Raw genomic sequence first — 26,510 nt, forward strand, 5'->3', positions numbered from 1 at the left:
TCATTTTAATCCACTGCAGTTTGCAGTAATGCTTAATTTCCCGCCATTGTGATTTTTCGGAAATTTCAACAATACTTGGCAACTTTATTCGGATTTGGCGGCATTTTTGGCAATAATTGGCGATGTCCCGTATTTTCCCGTATTTGGAATCCCAATTTCCCGTATTTCTCTAGGAAATATGGTCACCCTACTAAGGGTAGTGTATTCAAAGTGAGTATTCATGAAATTTGGTCAGTAGTTTTTTTTATTTCATGACGTGAAGTCTAACTAAGCAGGTTTTCTTTTGGAAATTCGATCCCTAAGCGGTTCATAAGGGGGTTCGATAAGAGGGGTCATATGGAAAAATCACGCCTAGCTGAAACCACTGAAGCGGTTGACAATATGAAACTTTGTCAGTATTTTTTGTATTGCTGAAGTTTGTAAGCTGGAGTTTTTCTGGCACGACAGCTCCCTAAGTGCGCTATTGCTATAGCCGCTGTGCAGTCGTGTGAGCATTGTGCTGAACTCGCATTGCTACGATCCAAGTTCGAACTTCGTTGGCGGCACATTCGGCTGAAGTTGGTTTCCTGCTGAAGTTTTCCCATCTTCAAGTCGCGAATGAGAGCCGGTCCCCCATTCGGAAAAGTTTCTCCGCAGAGAGCAGGCAGACCATCAAGGCGATATTTACATAACATAAGAATTCCGGCATCCGCAATTTTCACAACACAATATGGGAGGCAGATTTCGTATAGCACGAAACAAGCATAACTCGGACAACATAAATGCGTTAGAGCCAGAACACACAGAGGAATGTTTACGAGTTGCATGTACGGTTAAGAAGTCTTGCGTATGACACGTGCTCCTTGCATACGTGAACATTATCTCTCTACATTTGCGCATTCTCGCAAAGCTATTATGCGGTCTACTTCTGCTGACCATTTTCCATCGGGGAAAAACATGACGCATCGCCAAATGTAGCCAGACCAGAAATGCCGCCAAGTACGATCATAGTTGTCAGTTATTGTTGAAAATCTCTGGGAAATAGAGGCTATTGCAAATCACAGTGCATTAAAATGTATTTTGATGGATAGTTATGTTTATCGTCATAAATTTCATAATATACAGTCAATTCTCTGTAAGACGAACTCCGATAGTTCGAATATCTGTTTAAGTCGAAGTTTTAATTCAGCTCCAGAAGTTTTTCCGTATTTTTGCGTTAAAATTTCCCCTTAACAAGAAGTTTCCGTCCTCTAAGTCAAAGTTTCGGGAATGAGAGAAGTTTTTGAAAAAATGCGTTTGGTAATAAAATTTAGCGTACAGCAATATAATTTATAATTTTTGCAGTATAATTTGGTTTTCAGCAATATAATTTGTCATTTAGCATCTTGCATTATTATCATTGCTTTTCTGTTATTAATTGCACATCAGCACTTTTATTTATCAGAAGTCAGCATTTAGCAATATAATTTAGCAGATTCACGCGGTGTATTCATTTCAGTTAGAAAAAAATGATGGCAAATGGCAGCACTACACATAACAAGAATTACACAAAATAGACTTCTCGTTAGATTCACACCACGTACATTCTGGCATGTACCCATGGCCCCCACATCCTGGAGCAGGGCCCCTAGGCTGGGATCTTTTGCGGGGGAGCTCCGACCAGACTTTCACGGGCCCCTTTATGTTGAATTTATAGCGTGAAAAAACAAAAAAATTGTGAAAATCGTCCCGGGCCCCAGGGCTGGAGCCTTGTCAGCCCACCCCTTGTGGGGGCCGTGCATGTACCAATTCGTTTCAAATTCCGTAGAGGAATGTGTACGAGGAAATGTACAGTTAGGTAGTGGTACTAGGGGATCCATTTGTCCGCTTGAAAAAAATGAGCGACTTTCTCACGAAAGAAGTACAAAAAAAAAGAGAGAGAGAGAGATAGAAAATAACCTTGTATACACTTCATTTATGATTCGTTTCATTCATACGCTTGTCATGCACGCGTCCGTTTGCATAATACAGTATTCACATCTAGTTTATTTCTTAATAGTCGCTCATTCAATATTTAAATATATAATTAAATTATAATAACTTTTCTTTTCGAATCCATCTGCAGTAGTTTAATATGTTTTAATAACACGGTATTCGTACATAGGGGTGTTATTTTAATAAATCTTTCTTTTTCCTACTCTGAAATCTTCATTTCCGATAAGTCGAACTAACGATAACTCGATGAGTTAACTGTCGGCAGCTGTACATTCGACTTATCGAAATTTGAGTAATTCAAAAGATGTGAAAATTGTCTTCACCCACGACTTCAGTAAAGATTTTAATCAAAGCAGATTTCGTTGGAAACTGGGCAAAGACGAGACATTCCCCTGCAAAAAAAAGTCGCGGTGCCGAAAATAAAGGAAAATACTGGAATATCCTGTCTTTAAGTACGGGTACCCTATAATTACTCTACGAGTCAACTGAACCTGTGCAACTTTTGGACATGAATATAATACTTATACAGTATACAGGGTGCATAGCAAAAGGGGGGTAGGGCATTTTACTGGCGAACCGTCGATCTTAGAGGTATACTTCCAATTAGAAAAAAATTTCCAAATAACGTGTAGTATTCAGATGTCGTTCATGTTTCAAGGGGTTGTATAGGTACTAAAATAAAAAAAATAATAACTTTTTATACTGTCTCCCGTGCCCCAAAACCCAGTTAGAAAGTTGTTGCTCTGACTCTCCTGATGACAACAACAAAAAATTAATACTTCTAATATTCATATGAGGTACTCGAAATCTAAAAACACAGGGAAGATGGAGGGGGGGGGGGACTCTCGAAAGCGGAAAAACTGTTTTCCCCACATTTAGTGCTGGTTTTTTTCCCCTAAATTTCCTCCGTTTTTCGAATTCGAATATCTCAGTGAATCACTTAGAAACATGGAAATTGTTGTCTGTTATTGTTGGCATGAGAGGCAGTGCAACTACTTTTCTAACTGGGGTTTTGAGGCACACGGGGACTGCATAAAAAGTTTTTTTTTAATATTTTAATAACTACACAACCCCTTGAACATGTTTCAAGGGGTTGACATATTTGAATACTACACGTTACTTAGAAAGTTTTTCTAACCGATCGACGGTTCGCCTGTAAAATCTCATATTCCCCCTGTTTGCTATGCCCCCTGTATAAAATATATTCTTGTATATAGAAATGCAAATACTCATGAATGAACTCATGTGTTCATTTTTTTCCCTTTCTTTTAGGTTCATATGAAGTCCGTATATTTTTTACTTGGAAAAAAAAAACTAAAAACAAACAAGAAACCATTAGTTTCCACATTTCCACATGTTTTAGGAACCTTTCCTTCAGTGTTGAGATATGGCGATGATCTTCTTCTTCTTCTCTTGTATTTCATGTATATTCAATGTCGAACGTGCGAAGGAGATGAAAATTGTGAAATTGAGTCGATGAATCATAATTGAAAACTATTTATTAGAATTTTCTTTTTCCCCCCTAAGTGTGATTGGCATTAAACCAATGATGTATAAATACGTATTTAAAAGCAGTACAGTTTTTGAGTATGTTGTGAAATTTTTTTTTCCTCTGAGTTTTGAAACATGTATGAGTATGAATAAAAAATGATTTACAATCAAGAGGATTGCACATGGTCTGTAGAGTCCTTTTCCTCCTCGTTTTATTAGTTATTAAGATATTTTATACAATATTTTAGCTAAGAGTACCGTAAACGCGGGCTACTTTGTACATTTCTTTTTTAAATTTCAAATTCGCTTTCCAATGAACCCAATATTATTACTACTTTCAAGTTGTGGTAACCTTTTTCATATCGGATACGCTATCTGATACAGTGGAATCTCGATAACTCGACATCAATTATTCGCTTGGTTGGTGCAATACTAATTTCGATGTAGGGGAAACTTTCTAACTCGACACATGTTGGACTTAAGTCCGCTCAAGTCGAACTAGATCAAGGAATTATCCTAAGTATGAAAACTTTTTACAGGAAAATCACAGACCGAAAATTTTGTGAATTTGTGGATGTCGGAATGGAAGCAAAAAATTCTGTTTTAGATGGACCGTAGAAGCTCGTATAGGAGCTTTTTACGGCCCAGAAACGCACAATTCACTACTACTCTGTTGAAATGATTGATTCTGCATGGAAGTTGGTCACGAGTGCCACGATTCGGAACTGCTTCCATCATATTCGTTTTTGTTCTGAGTCTTGTTCTGAGTCTTAGAGAAACGATAATTTCTCTGAAGATTCTTCTCAGATTACGTGTGGAGAAAGCATAAATAACGCTATAACGCCACAGGTGATTGTATGGAGGATGAATTTGTGAACATTGACTCTGATCTTGTAACTTCAGAACTTTTAGAAGACGACGATATTTAGAAGACGACAACCAAAGAGCAAGTGCTTCATGTTCCGCAGAAATCGAATCACACACACACACATTGAACATTGAAGGACCGGACACACCCCGCTTCCCATCTCAGACAGATATCGAAGCTTTCCCGGGGGATGGGTGTATCCAGAAATTTATTAATTTATGTGAAAATAACAATGATATACATATATACAATAAATAATACACGCACACACAGAAAGTTCATATGAAGAAGTATCTGCATCATCTCGCCATGATGAATAAAAAGCTGTAGATGTGATATTGCCGATTCCTACGCATTCAGGAAAAAGCCGAACAATCGCGGGATAAACTGAATAGTGTGTAGAATTTTCGTTTTCTCTTCGGGAAGAAAAAAAATCAAAAATATATTTGAATATATTTCATGAGGTAAATTTTTTTTGTTTTTATTCCATTCTGAAACAACCTCGAATTAAAATTAATGAGAATTAGCATTTTATTTAATGGAGTTGTTCTTGAATGTATTTAATTACTTACAAAAAAACGATCGGACAAAAATTTAGAGTGAAACCCCCGCCTATAACTTGATATCCGCTTAACTCGACATGTTTTTCGGTAATTTTGGGGTGTCGAATTACCGAGAGTCTAATGTATTATGTTTACATGAGTAAATAGAGATTCTTTTCTAAGTTATAAGCTAATTTTTTTGAAAAAATAAAAACATTTTGTGCCAATGGTATCCTTGTATGCAGGTATAATTTCGGCCCACTTCACTTTTTCCTATCTTAAAGCATTAAATGAAAGGCAAAATGGAACCTTTGCTCGTCATGAAACTTCAATTTTTGAAAGAAAACATGTTTCAACTTGTATTGATCATAAAAAAATCGGTAATATTACATTTTTTTTTCTTTAAATTTCTACTTAACAATGTCATGTCTTAGAAATTGGCCGAAAAAAGACCACTTTAAAGGCTTTAGAGCGGAGGTCTTCAACCTTGACAAATTAAATTTTCCACGAAACCCGCCGGCCACCATGTCCTACCGTGGTATTATCGGTTATTATGAACAGGGTTTCCCAAATTATTGAACACTTTTACTTTGAATTTATTTCTTTCAATTAATTTGAATTTTTATTCAGTTTCAAATGAAAATCATAATTAATTAATTAATTCTTTTTAATATATTGTTTGTTTTACTAAATCCAAAATTTGCCCCGATAATTCTGAAACTACTTTTTCATTAATTTTAAATTTTCATTTTCAAAAAAATTCTTAATTTTTTTCATGAAAATTACTATTTTTAACAATTCTAAAATTACTCTTGACCATTCTGAAGTTATTCTTGACCATTCTGAAGTTATTCTCAACGCATTAATTCTGAAGTTATTCTCAATGCATTAATTCTGAAGTTATTCTCAATGCATTAATTCTGAAGTTATTCTCAATGCATTAATTCTGAAGTTATTCTCAATGCATTAATTCTGAAGTTATTCTCAATGCATTAATTCTGAAGTTATTCTCAATGCATTAATTCTGAAGTTATTCTCAATGCATTAATTCTGAAGTTATTCTCAATGCATTAATTCTGAAGTTATTCTCAATGCATTAATTCTGAAGTTATTCTGAATGCATTAATTCTGAAGTTATTCTTAGTACAGTAGAACCTCTCAATAACGAACACCCATGGGACCAAAACTTTTGTCCGCTATTGGGGAGGTACAATACACAGTAGAACCTCGGTTATATGCATTCACATTTATACAACATCTGGCTCGTTTGCAATTGGTTCCTATGTTGGTTCCTATGTGCAAAACTGATACATCCGTGGCTGTGCATAATGGTCTCGTTAAAGAAAGTTTGATTAAATTGCACACTACACATTTATCACTTTTATCGGTGATTATGCATAATGCCCAAATAAAGTTGGAAAGTCTGATAAAAGTGTGGAAAAATTATAACCTTTCTTCTCTTCATTAAACCAATGAATTATTTTCACCTGTATATGATAAGTGCACTACACATATTTTTCAATAAAAATTAAATTAAAATAAGTGTGAAGAAGATAAAAACGTTCATAGCAACATTATCAGTTATGTCAGCATTCTTCACACGTATCAGTATGTGCAAATAAAATATTAACATTACCATTCGGAATCAGCATTCTGGACCATAATTATGTTCAGTAAATCAAGTAATTAATTGACGGATTATCATATCTACCAATATGAGCTTGAGATTATACATAATCACCATTGAATATGATAAATTCTGAATATATGAACATAAATTCACAAATTAGAGTTTGACTGATTTTACTGTCCGCTATCGAGAGTGTCCGCTAATGGGGAGTGAAATGCATTAAAGCCCTATTCCACGGGACCGAGGATCAAAAGAGTGTCCGTTAACGGGAGTTGTCCGCTAACGGGGAGTATCCGTTAAGGGAGGTTCCACTGTAATGCACTAATTCTAAAATTATTTCTGTCAGTATTTCTGCAATTATTTCTTTCAGTAATTCTGAAACTATTTTTTCATTAATTAGAAATTTTCATCAGTTATGAAATTATTTGTTTCAATAATCCTTGAATTATTTCTTTCATTGGCATTTTTAATTATTCATCTCGCATTTTTCTGTAAATTCTGTAATTATGTATGGCTTTTGGATGCCGAATTTAGCTTCTCAAAATATGTAGCCAATACTACGAAATCATAAGCTTCAAAAAGTGTTTTGGCTCATGCCCCTCCCCACGTCCCGAATCCGTTATGACGGCCCTTTTAATGTATCAAATGCGCAGCATTACTATGAAATCTGGAAAGTATCTCACAGTTCTAAATTTAAGCAGTACAGATTTCAGTTGTGTTTTATAAAACCGATCTTCAAAACTGTGGTTGTATCTTAAAGAATTAAATTATTTTTCATAAAAACACACCTATGGGAAAATCGCGTTTCGGCTTATGAACGTGAAATCGGAACTAATTATGATCCGATTACAAAAGGTATGACTGTACATAGAATTTTGTTTATCAACTACTCAATTAAAATTTTTTGCGGAGAGTAAATATACTCAAAAGTGAATTTTTTTGGTGGGGCTAACAACGCGCCGATTTAGAAGAGATGCCAACAGCAGCATGAGTTCGATGGCACGTGATGATGGTGATGTTGCCTCTCGGCGAACTTTATTGAAGAAACTATAAACACTTAACATGTTAACGTGGTGAATATCAATGCCACCCATAATCCAGCTAGCCAGCCGATGTAGCTTCGGGAATGATGAAAATCTCCTAATTGCCCAGGAGAATTAAGATGTAGGATACTTATGGAACAGGAATGTGTGCCTAGAATGAGCTAAAACGCCTTTGTTGTCCGAACATTGGCTGATTTGGACACTTGGACCAGGACTCCGTGTGACGCAAACACGACATCGATTCGTCGTTGTACGGCCTACACGACTAGTGACATCCAACGAACGCGGACGGACCGCCACCAACGGAATTTGATTATCGAGTCCGGACGTGCACCAAGGACGCTATAATATCAATTTAGATTTCGATTCTTAGATCATGATTTATCATAATTATTTCGTTGATTTATACTCCAGTAATTGGACTTGTTATTCTGTTATACAAATTTATATAGATATATATACACATATACATATTTAATAAAATTCCGGATGCACTCATCTTTCGGGAACGCTTGGATATCTCCTTGAGATGGGAAGCGGATGGATATTTTTTCTTGGTCCACAGAATATCGCTATATCGAGGTTTCACTGTATAGGGGCCGTTCAAGTATTGCGTCATTATCGATGGGGGGGGGGGTTTCCGATTTGCTGGCTTTTGATGACAAGGGGGGAGGGGGGGGTTGGATAATGCTTACGTCATCAGCCACCCTTTATGAAAATATGAGTTAGGATTCAGAAGGGCAGAGCTGATGACGAAATTTTGCTGACAGGGGGGGGGGTGAAAAATGGCTAAAAATTTGCTTACGTAATACTTGAACGGCCGCATATGACATGCGCAAAATTACGAGTATATCAATAGAGTATAATCAGATGAATCCCATCCGAATACCAAGAAATACTTTGAAAAGCTCTTTTTTGAAAGTCCCTAAAATGAATTCCAACTGATGAAATTTCATACGAAAATAAGAAATTTGCCCATCACATGATTAAAAATGTGTGGACTCCGAAATCGAATTATTCAGATGGCACAAATAAGGACATTTCTTGGATTCTCCGGAAGAAAGTTGCCCTGGAAAAGTTAACCATCCTTTGATGTCGTTTCATTTTCTTTTTGATGAGAGGGGAAAAGTTGATTTTCAGCCGAAGTCAAATTTTCGTTTTTGCTTCTCATCATTATAAAATTTCCAATCTCAGCTAATAAAAGAAATTATAAAAAACAGTCTGGGGGGGGGCAAAGCTTTTTCTTTCCCCTCCTCTCGGAACTTTAGATTTCAGGTCAAATTAATAGTAAAATTTCAATGAGAAATCTCCCTATTATACAAAATTTGGTGCATCTACTTCTTTATGACTTCACCGAATTTTGACGTTATGAATGAAATAATCTTAATAGACATTTTTTTTTTCCTGATCCCCTTGATACAATCGGCGCCGCTTATTAAACTCACGGATAATGTTATCATTCCGGTACTGTTATCGCTTTTCCAAGGAACGGAACGGAACAATATCATAAAGTGAAAAAAATAGTTTTTGGTTTTTATCGGGACTTTTCGGATAATGTTATCAATTTTTTTCCCATCGGATGTTTTTTTATTTATTTATTTATTTTTTTGCGCATTTTAATGCTTAGGTCTTACCAAATTCATTTTTCCCCTGAAGACGTCGTTATCATGCTGCATCATAAAATGTAGCAGGCTAGGTGTTCCCTCCTTCCTCCATTGCTGAGAAACATTTCCGTACTCGGTCCGCAGTATTCACTGTGATCCATGCACGTGAGGAGTTACTTTTGCAATGGACTTTCTGGATTGAAGCAATTGCATGACAAAAAAAACACCTTTTATTCAGTTTTTGATCCGTTTTTTTTCAGTTGACAAGATTCATGTGAGTCGATTTCTCCGTTCAGGAGTCTCGCCACAGATATCAACAGACCTACAACGGTACAAGTATTCAATCTCTACAACACTTCACTTATAATTTTAAATGTAGATCGCAGCACTGAAAAATCAGACACAACATCAGATACGCAAGTTCACACACTCACATTTCCGTCACAACTCACACGGTAGTAAATTGCCCATGGCGATGGGACCGGGTTTGTGCTCGGTTTGAAAGAAAGAAAGGTCACCATATTCAAATTGTACATTAGACAGTTTAATTCTAACGCCTTACAATGGCTGAATAAAAAGAATATGCAGGGTTTTTAGCTAAAAGCGGGAGAAAAGTCCCGTTTTAAATATTTCTGTAGGTGCTATATTATGTAGAAGGTGGCAATTATTTTGGGGAGCTCGGGCCCACGAAACAATAAATACAAATACAATGCCACAACAGGCAAATTGCCCAACGAGGTGGCTGACTTAAGAACATCATGGATCCCCGAGATATTTTTTGGGGGCCCTACCTACTACTGCTACACCACACATGCACCCCGCCCAACCCCCAACGAATCGGTACATGCGGGAATGTGCGTGTACGTGTAGTGAAACCTGACGTGAAGTTTTTTTTGTTCCACTGTAATGCTTGTTATGTGTAGTGCTGCCCTCTGCCACCAGTTTTCCTAACTATGAGTGAAGTGTTATGATTGAATGATTTATCGTTGTAGGACTGTTGCTCTCTGTGGCGAGACTTTTTAACGGGGAGATCGGCTCGCATTTGCGCCTTGAAGTTGGGAACCACAGAAAACCAACTTCAGCCGACCACAAGTTAATGCCTATGGGTCCACAGAAAAGTCTTTGCCCGGATCATCTGGTGCTGTTGAGACGGTACTGGGACAAGGGTCATCGATAACATTTTTATCTTAAAAAGGGTAACGCTTCAGAAAAGTTTGGGAAAAGCACCTAGAGCAGAGGGCGCGGTAGCCCAGGTCGATAAGGTATTCCCCCTAAAGTGCCAAAGGATGTTCAGAGGTGTCGCGAGTTCGATACCCGGTTCGTCATTGTCAGGAAACGTTCCTGACACAGGGGTGCAACAAAAAACGGCGACATGACCACAGAAAAAGATTGTTACCGCAAGGAGTCTCACATCGAGGGGTTAGCGCACCAACCTCTCGATGCGTACAAAAACGAGCCTGCCGTTTCGGAATCGGCAATAAATTGTAGACCCTAGTCTAAAATTAGCCCTCGTGTGCAGAAAATGACCGTGGTGCGACAAAAATGATCAAAACACCTTGAGCAGAGGTTTTAGACCAGTGGTTCTCGACCTTTGGAAACCCGCGGCCCGGTTGATTTATTTTATGTGAGTGGAAGGCCCGGTCATATGCACGCCTAAAGGGAGGTAAAAATGGTTAAAAATGAATCTGTGAGCTATTCGCGGCTCGGTTTGACTGCTGTCAGGGAACGGTACCGGGCCGCGGCCCGGCGGTTGAGAAACATCCTGTTAGACAACTTTTTTCTAATCGCGAGCACTGCCTTTACCCATCACCAAATGAAGTGCACCCTTACGGCAAGTTTGACGTACGAATGTATGGAATCGGGATGATTTCAATCCTTGAATACAATTTGTACAAAGTATTTGGTTTTAAGGGGCTCAAGTGCTCGCGATTGCCAAATCGGACCGCGCATCGAGCACTCTGGGTGCTTTTGAGAGCAACGGATTGAAGATGTCTGGCCTATAGTATCAGATATAACCATGTGTTGTTTCAATTGCATTTCAATTATTGTTCAGGGAATCGCACCTGGCCACATCATTTGATATTTTTCAATTGTCATCAATCCAAGCTTTACTCGATAAAAAGTACGAAGGTTTCGTAGTTTGAAAAATTTGCGGCAGGTGCTTACCTTTTTAAAGCAGTTAGACAGGATGCGTAGCTCTAACGGCTTTTTACCGCGATTTACTTTTTAACCGTTGATTCTAAAGGCATACTTCCAATTAGGAAGAGTATCCAAATAACTTGAGGACATGAAAATACGTCGTTCATCTTGCAGAGGGGGGGGGGGGGAGAGGGGGGTTGGTTGTATAGTTATTAAAATATAGAAATTAACTTTTTATATGGACACCCTGTGCTCAAAAAACCCAATTAAAAATTGTTGCCTTCTCTCTTCTCAGGCTAATAAAAAATGATTCCATGTTTATAAGAGCAATCAATATTCGGTGAGATATTTATTTGAATTCAAAAAGAAATTGGGAAAAACAGCCTAAATGAGAAGAAAAACATTTTCCCGTTAGTTTACGCTGTTTTGTTAATCCAATTTTTCTCCATTTTTTTACTTCAAAAATATCTCAGAGAATATTGCACTTAGAAATGTCGTTTTTTTTTTTTTGTAGCCCTCAGGGCAACAACTCTTTAATTGGGTTTTTGAGCGCAAAAGTCCACACGTTATTTGGATACTTTTTCTAATTGGAAGTATGCCTATAAGATCAACGTTCTCCAGGAATTTGCGGTGCGTACTGTTAGCAATGCACCCTGTATAATGTAGGACATAATTTCCCAACCTTTTTTGTCCCATCGCCTCCATTTCAGAAATTTTTTTCTCCCATCGCCCCCCACAACACAATCTACCCCATAGGATCCTATGTTAAATCCGTAGCTTCTACCGCCCCCTTCCGGAATATTCCATCACCCCCCCCCCCCAGGGAGCACTAACGCCCACGTTGGGAATCACTGATGTAGGGGGTTATATTACTCTACGTGACTCCTCCACTCCACATTACTATCGTGAGAAGTCAGAATATGAATGTATGAAGTTCAATCACTATTTGAGAAACTAGTCATCGGAAACGTCCGCATTTTCACCATAAAGGTTTCCTAGAAATTTGAAACATCAGCCATCAAAATCCCATCAACATGAAGAAAAAACCGCCATATCCGTATACAACCCATATAAATTTCTATTCCGCTTGTCACTCACTAATAACAGGAAACGTGGGAATTTCCGGATACATCAATACGGGAACTATACTGCATATGGAGATTATGGTTTGTTTGACAATAACGAAGAGGAGTTTTCATTCATTTTTTCTCGTTTCAATGGCGTAAGACAATGGAGTAAATTAATTCCCACGAAAGACTAGTTTCAACCGAGAAAAGTCCGATGCAATTAGTTGAGTTTAGTTTTAGCGTATTTCTTTCACTTGGCTAGCTTAAATTAATTGCTCCGCTCGTGTTGTATATTTTAATAATGTCGAGTGTAGTGTGTAAAAAGATCTCATACACATATGCCTCTGAAGAAGAATGATCATGTATGAGCAACCGAGATGGCATTCGAGTGTGAAATGTGGATTATGAGCGCGTCTTCGGAAGGAAACAACGCCAAATAAAAACCCTTGTCTTGTTTTGTGGTGAGATTAAGGCGAGTGTGAGTAACGCCATTAGTCGTGCTGTTAATTAATCCAGAACTATTTTCAGGAATTCAGGTATCCGTGTAGCCAATAGCGAGCGAATAATTATCCTCAAAACGTTTTCATTAATTTCTGCATAATTTTTCTGAATGCGCTTCCAATTATTTCCAGATGATGATTTCCGGATATTAGGCATTTTGTAAAAGTGAATTTTTTTTTTTTTCAACTTTAGACATAGATGGGGAATGCGGCATTTTTTCGACTTGAATTTGACAAAAAAAATTACGGGTAGGTATTATTTGGAAATGAAGTTCTTAGCCCATGGGGGGCCGAATTTAGACTTCCCACGTAGGTTGCGTCGGTAAAAGCTACAGCGGTTATAATTGTATGAACATAATTGATGCCCCAAATTTGAAAATTTTTGTTTGTTCTGAAATCATTTTTTTTTCAGTAATTCTCAAAATACATTTTTTTTTATTATTTTATTATTGTTATTCGCAAATACAAATACAAATACAAATACAATTCATTTAATTCCTGAATTATTTCTTCCACTGACTGTGAAATTATTTCTTGTACTGGTAATTTCTTTCTGTCGCTGATTCCGAAATTATTTTTGTTCACTGATTATTGACAATTATCACCAAAAAATAATGAAAAGTGCCAACTATTGGTAAGTCATAGAAAAATCGCCAACGTCGGGAAATGAAGCATTACTACTAATTGCAGTGGATTAAAATGAATTCCAATTAATAAAACGTTTGAAATGACGAATATTTGAGATGAATATTCTTATTTATAGTTGTAATCGCCGTAACATAATTAATGAACTGAAAAATAATTCCAATCCTTGTTTTCAATACAGAATGAAAATTCGACGAGGCATCGTTTATAAAATGTGCAAGAACGGGACATTTTCACAAAAATGTCGGGGAGGTTGAAATTACGTGAAAATACGGGACGTATGGTCACATTCCTTGAGTCACATTCTTATAGCGCTGAGGAAAGTCTGCATCCAGAAAGGAATAACGTTATTACAGAATGCACACGAATGCTGAAAAATACCCATGGTTTTGCACATAATATAATTTATTATTACTATATTATATATTACGTGTTACACATTTTATTGTTTAAATTTAATTGATCGTATATTATTACATATATTATGTGGACCCACCAAATAAAAACTAACGGGATTTCATAATTCGGAAATAATGAAGGGAATACACAATTCCCAATATAAATGAAAAAATTCCCAGCATTATAACAAAAATTCCAGAATTACTGAAAAGAAATAATTCCAGAATTCATGAAAGCTTTCAAGAGTTTGGGGGGGGGGGGGCCCTTGTTTGATTCGGAACCCTGGGGACCAGACTCAGTCAGTCCCCGTCGGCCTACCTGTTAAGACCCTCCTGAGTGCTTTCAAAAATTTCGAAAACCAAATATTGTGTGTTACAGTATTTATAAATATTTAATAAACATTTTTAAATTTAGAACGTAGGCATGGGTAGCAAAATTGATCGGATTGTGGATTTTGAATCACGGCTAAGGCAACCCATGGGAATATATGGATTGAAAAATATGTGTTTATTAAATATTCTTAAATAATAATATGTTTGGTTTCTGAAATGTGGGAACCTCGTCGGTAGCGTCTTTAATGGTGGACCGACGATTTCAGTCCAGGGTTCCAGATCGAACGGGGTTTTAAAGTTATTCGAAGCTTTCATTAATTCTGAAATTATTTCTTTCATTAATTTTATAATTTTTTATTACTTCTCCCATTTCTTTCATTAATTTTCAAATTATGTATTTCTTTCATTAATTCCAGTTTTATTTTCATTAATCTGAAACAATGTACTTCTTTCATTAATTCTGGAATTATGTATTCCAGCTTTTCCTTCAATTTTGAAACAATGTATCCCTTTCATCAATTCTGAAACAAAGTATTCCTTTCATTAATTCTTTTTTTTTAATAATGTGATCAGCACGTATTCCCAAGATATCGTTACGATCTGTCCAGGGATCGTTACGCTTGTCTGAAAAAATGTATTATTTTCATTACTTCTGGAATTATGCATTTCTTTCATTAATTCTGAAATAATATATTCCTTATCATTAGTTCTTGAATTACATATTTCTTTCATTTATTATGGGATTACATAATTTCTCCATTAAAGTAATTATGTATTTCTTTTATCAATTCTGTCATTTATTTTATTTTATTTATTTTGCCATTCCTTTTTTATTTTATTCTGCCATTTATTTCATTAATTTTCTCGTTTATTTCACTAATTCTCTATTTCACTAATTCTTTATTTCACTAATTCTCTCGTTTATTTCACTAATTCCCTATTTCACTAATTCTCTCATTTAGTTCATTAATTCACTCATTTCTTTCACAAATTACGAAATTATACTCTCATTAATTTTCTGACATATATCCATTAATTCCCCCACTTTTCATTAATTTTGAAATTATGTATTCCTTTCATTAATTCTGCAAAACTGAATCCCGGAAGAATTCTTTCTGCCAGAAAGCCACGATCGAATCTGCCAAAGCAGCAACATTTGATGGAACAGAGAGTTCTCGTAGCCTTTTTCGCCGATAATTGCGTAGCATCCAAAAAGGTACATTTTGGATGATTAAGCAATTCGAGCAGTGACAAGCAATTCGTGTCATAAAATGTAGCTTACGTAAAATTAATATCCATCTATCGGTATCTGGGAGACCACAGAGTACAAAATAATCGCAATCAACAATATTATTGTCGATGAGTAGAGGTACCGAAATTTCGAAAAAAAGTAAGTTTTGAAATCGAAATTTCGCATTTATTCGCAAAAAAAAAAAAATTCAAATAAAAACTTTTGCATTTGTTAGCTAAAAACAACACAACTTTTTTTTCAAGTATAATTTTTTTTCTCTTTCTTAATAATGGCATGTTCTTAATTCAAATTAATAGCTGCCTTTGAAACGTCCATTACTACGTAGTACTCTACCGTACATGCAACTCGTAAAAATTCCTCTGGCGAATTTGTAAATAACGAATTGGTACATGCAGGAGCATTGTGTATGTGTCTGCGCGTGTGTGTCTACGCGTAGCCCTATCATATTTATGTTGTCGAAGTTATGCATGTTTCACCATTCTCATATACTGGTGACATTTGAAGTCTGCATATTATAACCAATGGATTAAATATAGACGCCTATATTGGTTGGGACATGTTCTCCGTCACGGCGGATTATTGCGAGATGTAATGGAAGACAGAATTGAAGGGAAAAGGCCCAGGGGAAGGCCACAAGAATCACCTGGATCTAAACGCCACTAAATGTCGCAGAATGTACTATAACCAACTAAATTAGCTATAACCAACTAAAGAACAAAACCCAAGTCAGAGAGGGGTGGTGGCTGCTCAGCAAGGAGCGAACAAGTTTCAAGATCGATGTACCATTGTTGATGATGGTATAACCAAATCTATGGATTTAGCACTAGAAGCAGTTGTCTGCCAACATCATCGTTTCCCTCCTTCCCCCCCCCCCATCCCGTCACGTCTTTAAAAAAATATTTGTTTAGAAAAGACTTGCAGTAACAAATTTGGGTATAGGGATGATGTAGGTGTTGTTGCGGCTTCAGATGTCCAAAATATCTATATGCCGGTGGGCTTCATTCGTTGCGTTGGACGTCACGTGAAGAGTCAACTTATTTGAACTATCTGCTTCTGCCTTTAGCGTAATATTGTGCCGTTCTTCAAATCACCGTTCTCATTTGTCGAAATCTTGACTTTTGTCCTCAAAAGATTTCAAGAGATTCATTACTCCACAAAACTCTGCAAAATTTGCGCGAATGGACAGTTTCGTCGTTCCAATTCGTCGATTTGTTCCATGACATGACTCAGAAGCGAAAGTCAACTGAACTACCATTTTACGAGAGAGATAAAACCTAAAGGGAGATTATATCTGAACCAGGTACATTATTGTGCAAAACAATCGCATGCAAGAGAATATTAGGTTTTAAAAAATTTGAAGAATAACATTCCTGTCGCGATCAGGGCTATCAACAATGAGAACACCATAACTGATAATATGAAATATAGCGAAGCTACGTGCTTTACAGAAAACGGCACCCACTTTCAAAACCTGATCTAATCACAATAAATAGGCACTCGAACGTACAGTACACAATCCAAGGTCAGTTATATATCAACCACACTATTACATACATGACATCTTTTGTGATGTACCTCATTTCATGGGGCCGGTTCTACATAAAATCACCCTGTATCATTTAACATGCCTTCTAATACTGTGTTACTGTATATAATTTCGTTAAAAATGTTTGATACAAAAACTTCTATATCTTTCACCATAATTTGGAAAATTAAATCTTGTTGTAAAGAGTGTTGATACAACAATATATTTGCATAAGCTAATGTTTTATCACTAGAACGTGTAAACTTTTCCAATACGACTTATATGGAACGCGATTATAATTACAGAACAAATACTTTGGCATTCGTTTTCTTGTTTGTTTGTTTGTTTGTTTCCATGAAAACCTTACGATATTCATTGTTTTGCGAAATAAAATTTATTTCATTCCGTTCTCTTAAATAAGAAAAAATTGTTTTCTGTGAAATAAAGCCGTCCACAAGGATATATAAAAAAAAGAAAATAAATCATTGAATGAATTAAGAGAGGAATGTGAAGTGATCTATGACGTGACTTTAAAAGCGGCCAAAGTCAGTCATGTCTGCTTCGAACGCAATATTTGTTCTGGTATTTGAATCGTTAGGAATTTCGAGGTCAAGATCAAGTGTGAAATTTCATTTTAGCCGTTCAGTATAAAAGCCATGGTCCCTATACGATTTGATCACAGTTCTCTCTTGCATTCAAACGAGAAGCAAACTTATCCCACAGAAGAAAATGATCGCCAAGGTGAGATACTTATAATTGATATCATTCGTATTTGTAAACTTTTTATTCTCGAGGTATCAGTAATTTTGTAGTTTAAAAATTTCAAATAATTTTTTTTTCCCAGTAAGACACTGGATTTTTCGAGAAATTATCTATTGAGCAGATGTTCATTTTTATTATAGCTCAAAATATCCTGATCATTTTTCAAAATAGAGCATTTTCATCAAATCATCCAAAGTCTGATCAAAAACTGAGTGAGATAGTTTCATAAACATAGTCACAGATATTCGTAACTTAAATTTCCTAAAATAAAGTAGACGCAATTTATTAGAATCATGTTTAATGTTATCATTCGTGTTATCACTTTCGCAAAGTACGGCACGGACCAATATCATGACACGGGGGGAAAATCCCGCTTTTTGTTATCAGGACTTTAGTTTATGTTAGAAATTTTTTTCGCGGAAGTTTTTTCTTTTTTGCATATTTTGAAGCTAACTCCTTTTCCCCTCTAAGTTATCGTTATCAATCTCCAAGACTATGTTGGAGGTCAGAGGATTTTAACGAATACCTTTATAGCGAAAATCTCGTTTTAACGAACACTTTTTCTAATCCCCCCAGATAAATTTACATAGAAACAATGCAAAGACTTTGAATTCCTTTATAACGAAATTTCGTTTCAACGAAGTGAATTCTCCGGTCTCTTTGAAGTTCGTTATAACGGGATTCGAGTGTATTAGCAAAGTCTCCTAGATTAGGGGTCTAACGTTTTGCATCCGAGTGCCACATCAATATTTTCGTGAAGTTACGCGGGCCACATTTAACGAGAGGGGAGAATCACAATTGTGGAACACCCTCACAATTCATCCTGGCGACTATATAATGAGTTTTTATGGTAAAATTTGAATTTATTTTGCAAATAAAAAAGTATAAATAAATTCTAAAAACTATCAATAATTAATTAATAAAAATCATTAATTATTAATTAATTCGACAAACTTTGAGCTCTCTTAACTCTGTTTTGTACAATAATTCCCAAGATTATCAGTCTGGTGTTGAAAAAAAGGCAAATTTCATTTTGAAATAACAAATTCTTGAACATTCATAAGATTTTACCCCTATATTAAAAAGAAAATTTCTAATAAAATTCAGAAAATTTTAATAAACTATTATCTTATTGATTAATATATAAGTGGAAACCGGGCAGTAAGAATTGTGGTCAAGATTAGCTTTTTCTGTATACTATCGTACTATTTGTACGATTCGAAAGAATGTCTAAAATGAATGAGAATTGCGATCACCGTTTGAGATGGTAGAAAACTGATTTCATTTTTCACTAATCAGTGTTTTGGCTGGTGACTGGTGGCCTGTGGGACACGGGTTGAAGACCCCTACCTAAATAGGGGACATTCAAGTATTACGTAAGCAAATATTTAGCCATTTTTGACTGCCTCCCCCCCTTGTCAGCAAAAGTCAGCAAAACTTTGACCCCCCCCCCTGTCAGCATTATTCAATTAAAAAACATTTTTTTTAATTGAAATTTCAGAAGAAAATACCTTTATATGTTATTGTAATAATTATTATTTCTGTCAATTTCAATGTTATTTGAAAACTATGAACTCAAAATTTATCTTTAATAAATTAATTGTGACCCACCTTCTAAGCCATATAAATCGTCGTGGGCCCTTGGCCCGCTGACCAAATAGGGCCCTGGGGGTTATCTGATGCGGCCTGCCCTCCTCAAACCTAATTCTGTAAAAAATGAACTAAGTGGCACATTTACAGATCGCTTAAGTGTCCCGTGGTACAATTCTAGACAATTTAAGTGGCCCTGGCGCATTTTCAGATCACTTAAATGACCCGGGACACAGTTCCAGAACACTTATGCGATACGTGACACATTTAGAGATCCCTTGAGTGACATTTGACGTAGTTTTAGAGCACTTAAGTGGCCCCAGTGCGGTTCTACATCACCGCGGCAGATTATTTAAGCGATCCGCGGCATAATTACGGATCACTTGAGTGATGAGTGGCAAAGTTCCAGAGCACTTAAACGGCCCAGACACATTTCCAGATCATTGGATCCGTGAAACATTTAGAGGTCACTAAAGTGGTTCTAGGGTACTTATCAATGGGGGGGGGGATGTCACTTCAAGTGCCCACAAACTATCGAAAGGTTTTTCTAGTTTTTGGCGCACCGAGTAAGAGATGCCATTAAAAATATCTCATATTATCATAAAGGGTGGTTGATGACGTAAGCATTATCCAAACCCCCCTAGTCAGCAAATCGGAACCCCCCCCCCCCCCCATCGATGATGACGTATTACCTGAACGACCCCCCATACTAGTTCTTTTGGGACCGACAATGCGGAACCCGACCAGGTCGATTTCAAAATAACTAAATGATTCTAACCAAAGTAAAATTGAAGAAAAAAAAAAACTTACCCCTGTGTCGCAATATGCATAAAAAACTGGGCAAGACAAAAAGTAAAAGCATAACTGTCTTACGCGATATTTTAAAAAACATTACCAATTCATTATTTTTTTTTATACATTCACTCGCATATTTAATTGGCAGATGACGCTCTGCCCTTCCTCGCTGTTTTTACATGATGTGTATACTGCTTTCTGTTATATACTTATAAAGAATAATAATACTTTGATACATACTGCGACTGTCTGGTGGGACATAGTGTGAGTCCCAACCTTAATATCTCGGCGGCTTTTGTAATGGCCACTATGATCGATGCACGTGTAGCGCTTATTTTACGATTTCTTTCCTATAGTGCAGGCATTCATTATAAGGTAAAAAAAAAGTCCCTTTTTTTTCAGTTCAAGAGCGTAAGCGTAGACAGAAATTTCGTTCGGGAGGGGGGGGGACCAAAGTAATAGAACAATAGATTTGGCCTTCTTTTTCCCTTTTTTCGGTCATTTCCTCACATTTCGGGGGGAGCAGACCCCCAAGTCCCCCCCCCCACCTCCCACTACGCCCTTGCTTCAGTTCATGGTCAGTTTCTTTCAACAGACCACATTCACGGCCAGAAGACTTCCACAAAGGATTCTATGGAACGTACAGTACATTATGAAATATATCGTAATACGCGTTAGACCAGGCATCTTCAACCTGTTGCTCACGAGCACCCTGAAGCACCCATAGTGGTCTATGCTCGTGTCCGATTTTGTGTTCACGAGCACTCAGTCGACACGTCCCGAATAAAGCACCTTGTGCAAATTGTATTGAAGGATTGAAATCATCCTGATTTCATGCATTCGTTTGTCATAAGGATATACCGTAAGGGTGCTCTTCTTTTGATGGTGGGTACAGGCAGTGCTCGAGACTAGAAAAACGTTGACGACAGTTCCATTCTGGCTCCTCGAACTTCTGAATTAAGAAAAAAAAAGGATTTATTTAGCTTAAATGGGAAAAAATTCTATTTTAGCACAAAATACATGGTTTAACATTTTGAAACCTGTTGCGTTGGAAAGAAAAAAAAAATGGAGTTTTTCCATTTCCATACAATCTGCTCGACTAAACGGGACATATGGTGATCATACTTACAACCAGAATTTTTATCGTTTATACTTATCACACGCGGTTTTCGTAATCAAAAAACTTGACTCCTGATGTTATCACGTTGAGCGGCGTGGACTGTATTTATGTTACTACATATTATATATCTGTCTTTTCCAAATACTACTGCAGAAGAGAAATAATTATTGGATCTTTGGTTTTTATTTCAGATTGTCCTCTTTGCTTTCGCTGCTGCTGTTGTACAAGCCAGCATTTTGCCACTTCACGAAGTAAGTTTGACTTTATCTACGAATCGATTAATCAATTTCTAGAAAATAACTTGCAAGCTGCAGTCGAATCCCGTTTCAACGAACACTTTTCTAATCCCCAGATAATTTTGTATAGGAACAATGCAAAAATCTGGAATTCCTTTATAATGAAATTTTGTTATAACGAAGTGATTTCTCCGGTCTCTTCGAGTTCGTTATAACGGGATTCGACTATACTTGCATTCGGATTTTAACTAGAGACATAATCTGATCTGTTTAGATTGCATGTAATTTTATATAATAAAAATTACAGGTTCATCACCATGCACCTCAGCCATACTCTTTTGGATACAGCGTGAAGGACAAACACGGTGAACAGCACAGGCAAGAAACTGGTAATGGTGCCGGACACGTGAAGGGTAACTACGGATTCACCGATGACCGTGGCGTCCACCGTCAGGTCAATTACGTCGCTGACCACGCTGGTTTCCGCGCTCAGGTCAAGACCAACGAACCCGGAACGGCCAACCAGGATCCAGCTGCTGTCAACATCATCTCCTCAGCTCACCCATACTTCGGTGCCGGACACGGACTGGGATATGGTGGCTACGGTTATGGAGGTCTCGGATACGCCGGTCTCGGAGGATACGGAGTTGGACTTGGTCACGGCATTAAGGCGCCACTGGCCGCTGGACATCTCGGAGCATATGGTGGATATGGTCTCGGATACGATGGTTACGGACACGGTACTGTCCAAAGGTACGACAGCAGAGAACAACATCTCGGTCTATTCTAGACTCAAATGATTAAATAAAGTATTGAAATGTATGCAAATATGAAACGTGATCGAAATCTTATTTGTTTACATAAAGATAAATTCTAAGCACATGAATAGGAAGCAAGATCTCTGTACTGAACAAAATTTTGACAAATTTTTGCTTTTTCAAACTGCAAATTATAGATATTTCGCTGGAAAAAAAAAAGTGTTAAAAAAAATCTAATTTTTGCATCTATTCGTCAAACTTCGCAAATTTTGCATTTATTGCATCTATTTCGAAGTGAATACGAAAATTAGGTATCCCTATCGATGACCCCCCTTAACTGTGTCTCAGAATTATGGGCAACATTTATCATCCCCCCCGTAAAGAAACAGAAACTATCGTTATCATAAATAATGTAAATAATAGACATATGGCAGCATTACCCTCGAGTTATATCTATAATGTATAATGAGTAGGAATGGTAAGAATTTCTCGGAAAGAGCTGCGAAAACACTCTGCCTTTTCGTCTATCGGAAGCTCAAGCTCAGGTATTGCTCGCTTTAATTATTTTTATATGTTACATTTTCCGTTAGGGGTTTTCGGGTGGCACAACGTCAGCTACATTTTTCCCCTTTTAATGTCAAATGTTCCTTCAGACTATGACAAATATCTCTCCTGATGAGTGCTCTTAATTCAAAGATTTGTGAATTACCCACTTGGATCGACATGAAATTACTTTCCTCTACACACACTATACTACTGACTCACAAGCAGAAGTCTTTCTCTTTAATGCCCATCCTAGGCCACCTGTAGGTCGAAACACAGCCCGCAAAAGGCTAGGAACCGACGAAAACATTCAATTCTAGTCTGGTCACAATTTTAGTTAATGTATACGACTCAAAACTCCATTTTGGAAGAAAACGGTCTCTTGGAGTTCGAATTGTGTGTGTATGAGTTTTTATTTTTTATAAAAACCCCAGTCCTCGTGATTCCAAAACATACCTTGTTCTGTTTATACAGTCGAATCCCGTTATAACGAACTCCAAGAGACAGGAGAAATAACTTCGTTATAAAGAAATTTCGTTTTAAAGGAATTCCAGGTTTTTGCATTGTTCCTAAGTAAACTTATCTGGGGGATTAGAAAAGTGTTTGTTAAAACGAGATTTTGTTTTTGCTATAACGGTATTCGACTGTATGACGTTTAGAACCGACGTTACGCCCACTTCAGCCTTATGTTTTTACATACAGGTAATTCGGGAAATAAAAACTTTAAACGCGTTAAACGAAGAATGATATTTTTGACATTTTACTTGAGTTTGGAATATGATTTCTAAAAATTTATTCATTATATCATTACGAAATTTCAACATGATATTCTCTCGTGTGGCGTTTAGTGCTGTATTGGTGGGTTGGTAAAATACGGAGTTAGAGATGGGAAGAGTTTAGGGTACATGGATTCAAACCCACCCACCTCCAAATAATTACACTTTTATCAGCCACCTCGTTGGGCATTTTGCCTGTTGTGGCGTTGTATTTGTATTTGTATTTGTGTATTTTTAAGGTTATGAACCAAAAAACCTAAGGTCTCTCTCATATTTTTGTCTAATTACAGTGTTTTATGCACGATATGTTAGATGAAATTTCAGAAATTCACACGTACATCATTTGAGTGTAACTTATGAGCATACCGTGCAAGTTCCTTTAAGTTTTAGTTCATAACCTGCAACGTGTGTTCTGTGAAGACAACAAAACCCATGTAATTTCATGGTGACATCACTCCTATAAATATCAAAATATTTCTAATCAAAAAATATCTTAATATTTCGAAACTTGTGTAGGAAAACGACACCGAATAAATAGCGTCATCAATATCACACGCACACATACATTTCACCCTCCCCCCCCCCCTATTTATTCCATCATTATAACGATTGTCCTTATAAAACTATAATGATAATTAGCTTTCCAGGGAAATTCATCAACTTCAAGTCTAGACGGGAGTCTATTTCGTTAATTGATTCCAAAAGCGCTTTTATGATGATGGTGACGTTGACGTCGAAACGTGTTTCCGCACCATTAATTAGCATTTACATAATTTAAATTTTTTCCGTACTTTATCAGAACGAATGATAAATATACGTATAACAATTTAAAAAAATTCAAAAATTTATTTTTTTTGTTTTCCGGTAGTATTATCATGTGCATGTACAATCCTTTCCACTATTCAAGACTTGATTAATTATTCAAATATTTTTCAAGATCCAATCAAGAACGTGAAGTAAATTATTAGAACGCATATTAGCTTCCAACATCGCCACATCCAGCAGTAGATGATAGTACGTTTCTCTCACCGCCAAAAACCTTTCAAATTCGGTGAGTAGTACAGTGAAACCTCGATATAACGATAATCTGTGGACAAAAAAGATGATATCGTAGTAGACAGGTTGTCGTTGCATCGAGACAGAGGCGTATTTAACGGTGAGCGCAACCTGGGGCCCGACTTCTGAAGTGTACCCGCAAAAAAACACCAACTTTACTTTTCTTTTTCTAATGACCCCAATTTTGGTTTCATATGTGCAATTTTAATTACGTGCGAGTATACAATAGGCGTTAAGACCTGATAGTATGTTCATATTAGCTTATTTCGTCACGAGGAAATTAAAACTTTTTAAGATTCAACCACACATAATAACAGATAAAGGCGATAAATTTCAAGTATTTTTATCAAATTTACCAACGACAATTGGAAATTTTGCGTATTCGCCGGTAAAAGTGGTAAATCTGATAAATTTATCACCAAGATGACTGGATAATAACCGGTATATATGCATACAATAATAACCGGTTATTATGTATTCAACATTAGCAATTCCAAACATGATTTTTAATAATGTCGTTGTAGACAGATTTATCGAGTATCTTTGAGGAGGAATTCATCGTTAAATCGAGTATCGTTATACAAATACAACGCCACAACAGGCAAAATGCCCAACGAGGTGGCTGAAAAAAAGATTCCCTTAAAAATATGGATGTCATATATCTCAAAAATACAGCAACACAATTAAAAATGCAATTAATAAAAATTATAAGCAATATATACACGAGATAAATCGTTGTAGAGGGATTTATCGTTATATCGAGTATCGTTGTAGAGGGATTTATCGTTGTAGCGATCTTTTACTGTAGTAATATAATCTGGAATTTTAATATCTGAGAAAGATTTTTGGCGTATATATATAAATCATATTGTACACATGATTTTATCTTATTGGCTATTTTTTCTAAGTTAAATTCTGACAATTAGAGGAAGTGGAGGACCAAGCAAATATTTACTCGAGATACCTCTTTAATTTTGAGGATTGCGTGAGCGAGAATCCTTGTCCGACCCATTCGATGTCACGATCCGTCTAATTTGAATTGACGTAAGTCGAAAAGTCGAATTCATTTCCATCGTTCGCGTGTGTAAGAGGGGGCCATGCTAGTTAGTTAAATTAAATCTATTGAGTGAAGTTGTAGGTGATTGCAAATGCGACTTCACGATCGCGTGCGGCTAATTTGGAGGAATGAGTGCTCAAGAATGGGTGAGGGCAGTGAAATTTGTATAGTCTACAGTCCGAAAACCATAAATCTGGCTCCGGAAGTGGGCCCCGGGCAAAACCCTAATCGGAGAATCCTAAAACTATGTGATTCTAGCCGATCGCTCGAATTTCCGCTTGGGAAAATGAGGCATTTGCCCAAGCGGCACATGTTATTTATCGTAGCATCGGATCCCATTATCGTGGAGTACCCAGGGGCATAGCCAGAAATTTCGTTCGGGGGGACCACTTTCATTTCGGGGGAGACCAAAATGATAGAACAATAGATTTGGCCATCTTTTTCAGTTTTTTCGGTCATTTTCTCACATTTCGGTTGTGGACCAGACCCCCCCCCACAAGTCCCTCCCTTTCGCTAAGCCCTTGGGAGTGCCCATATGCACCAGGGAAGGCCCCCCCTCGACCCTGGGCCGTTCCTTGCGGAGCCATGCGTTAAGACGGCCCTGGGGTAATTTATAATACAATCAGACAAATCTCTTCAATTCAGAAATAAATAAAATGGGTGAAACTAAGGCGGCACAAATGCATAAAATTTAAGAGTCTCAGAATAAATGCATCATCAGCATCTATTCTTCGCCTTTATCAACATTTTTAAACATAAGCAACATCACTGATCGACTCCACTACCCTAAGCTGGAATTTTAGAAAATTTCCGATCAATTTAAATTA

The 26,510-nt window shown here is 36.8% G+C and overlaps 2 protein-coding genes across 2 annotated transcripts in view; both read left to right on the forward strand.

The window, feature by feature from the left end:
- Nucleotides 1–3,615, forward strand: part of LOC149088910 (uncharacterized) — a 76,926-nt gene extending 73,311 nt beyond the window's left edge. Inside the window, exon 4 of the mRNA XM_089253186.1 lies at nt 3,226–3,615. The gene's annotated coding sequence lies outside the window, so the exon portion shown is untranslated. The remainder of the gene's footprint in view (nt 1–3,225) is intronic.
- Nucleotides 3,616–17,719: 14,104 nt separating this feature from the next.
- On the forward strand, nt 17,720–22,283 carry LOC149088911 (uncharacterized). The gene is made up of 3 exons (XM_089252416.1): nt 17,720–17,731; nt 21,449–21,508; nt 21,801–22,283. Exons 1-3 carry the CDS (start codon nt 17,720–17,722, stop codon nt 22,281–22,283), a joined length of 555 nt encoding a protein of 184 aa, XP_089108542.1.
- The last annotated feature ends 4,227 nt before the right edge of the window (nt 22,284–26,510 follow it).

The sequence above is a fragment of the Pholcus phalangioides genome, unplaced genomic scaffold (assembly GCF_987345545.1).
Source record: "Pholcus phalangioides strain wild (caught in Gottingen) unplaced genomic scaffold, Ppha-v1.0 ptg000003l_1, whole genome shotgun sequence".
NCBI classification, from domain to species: domain Eukaryota; kingdom Metazoa; phylum Arthropoda; class Arachnida; order Araneae; family Pholcidae; genus Pholcus; species Pholcus phalangioides.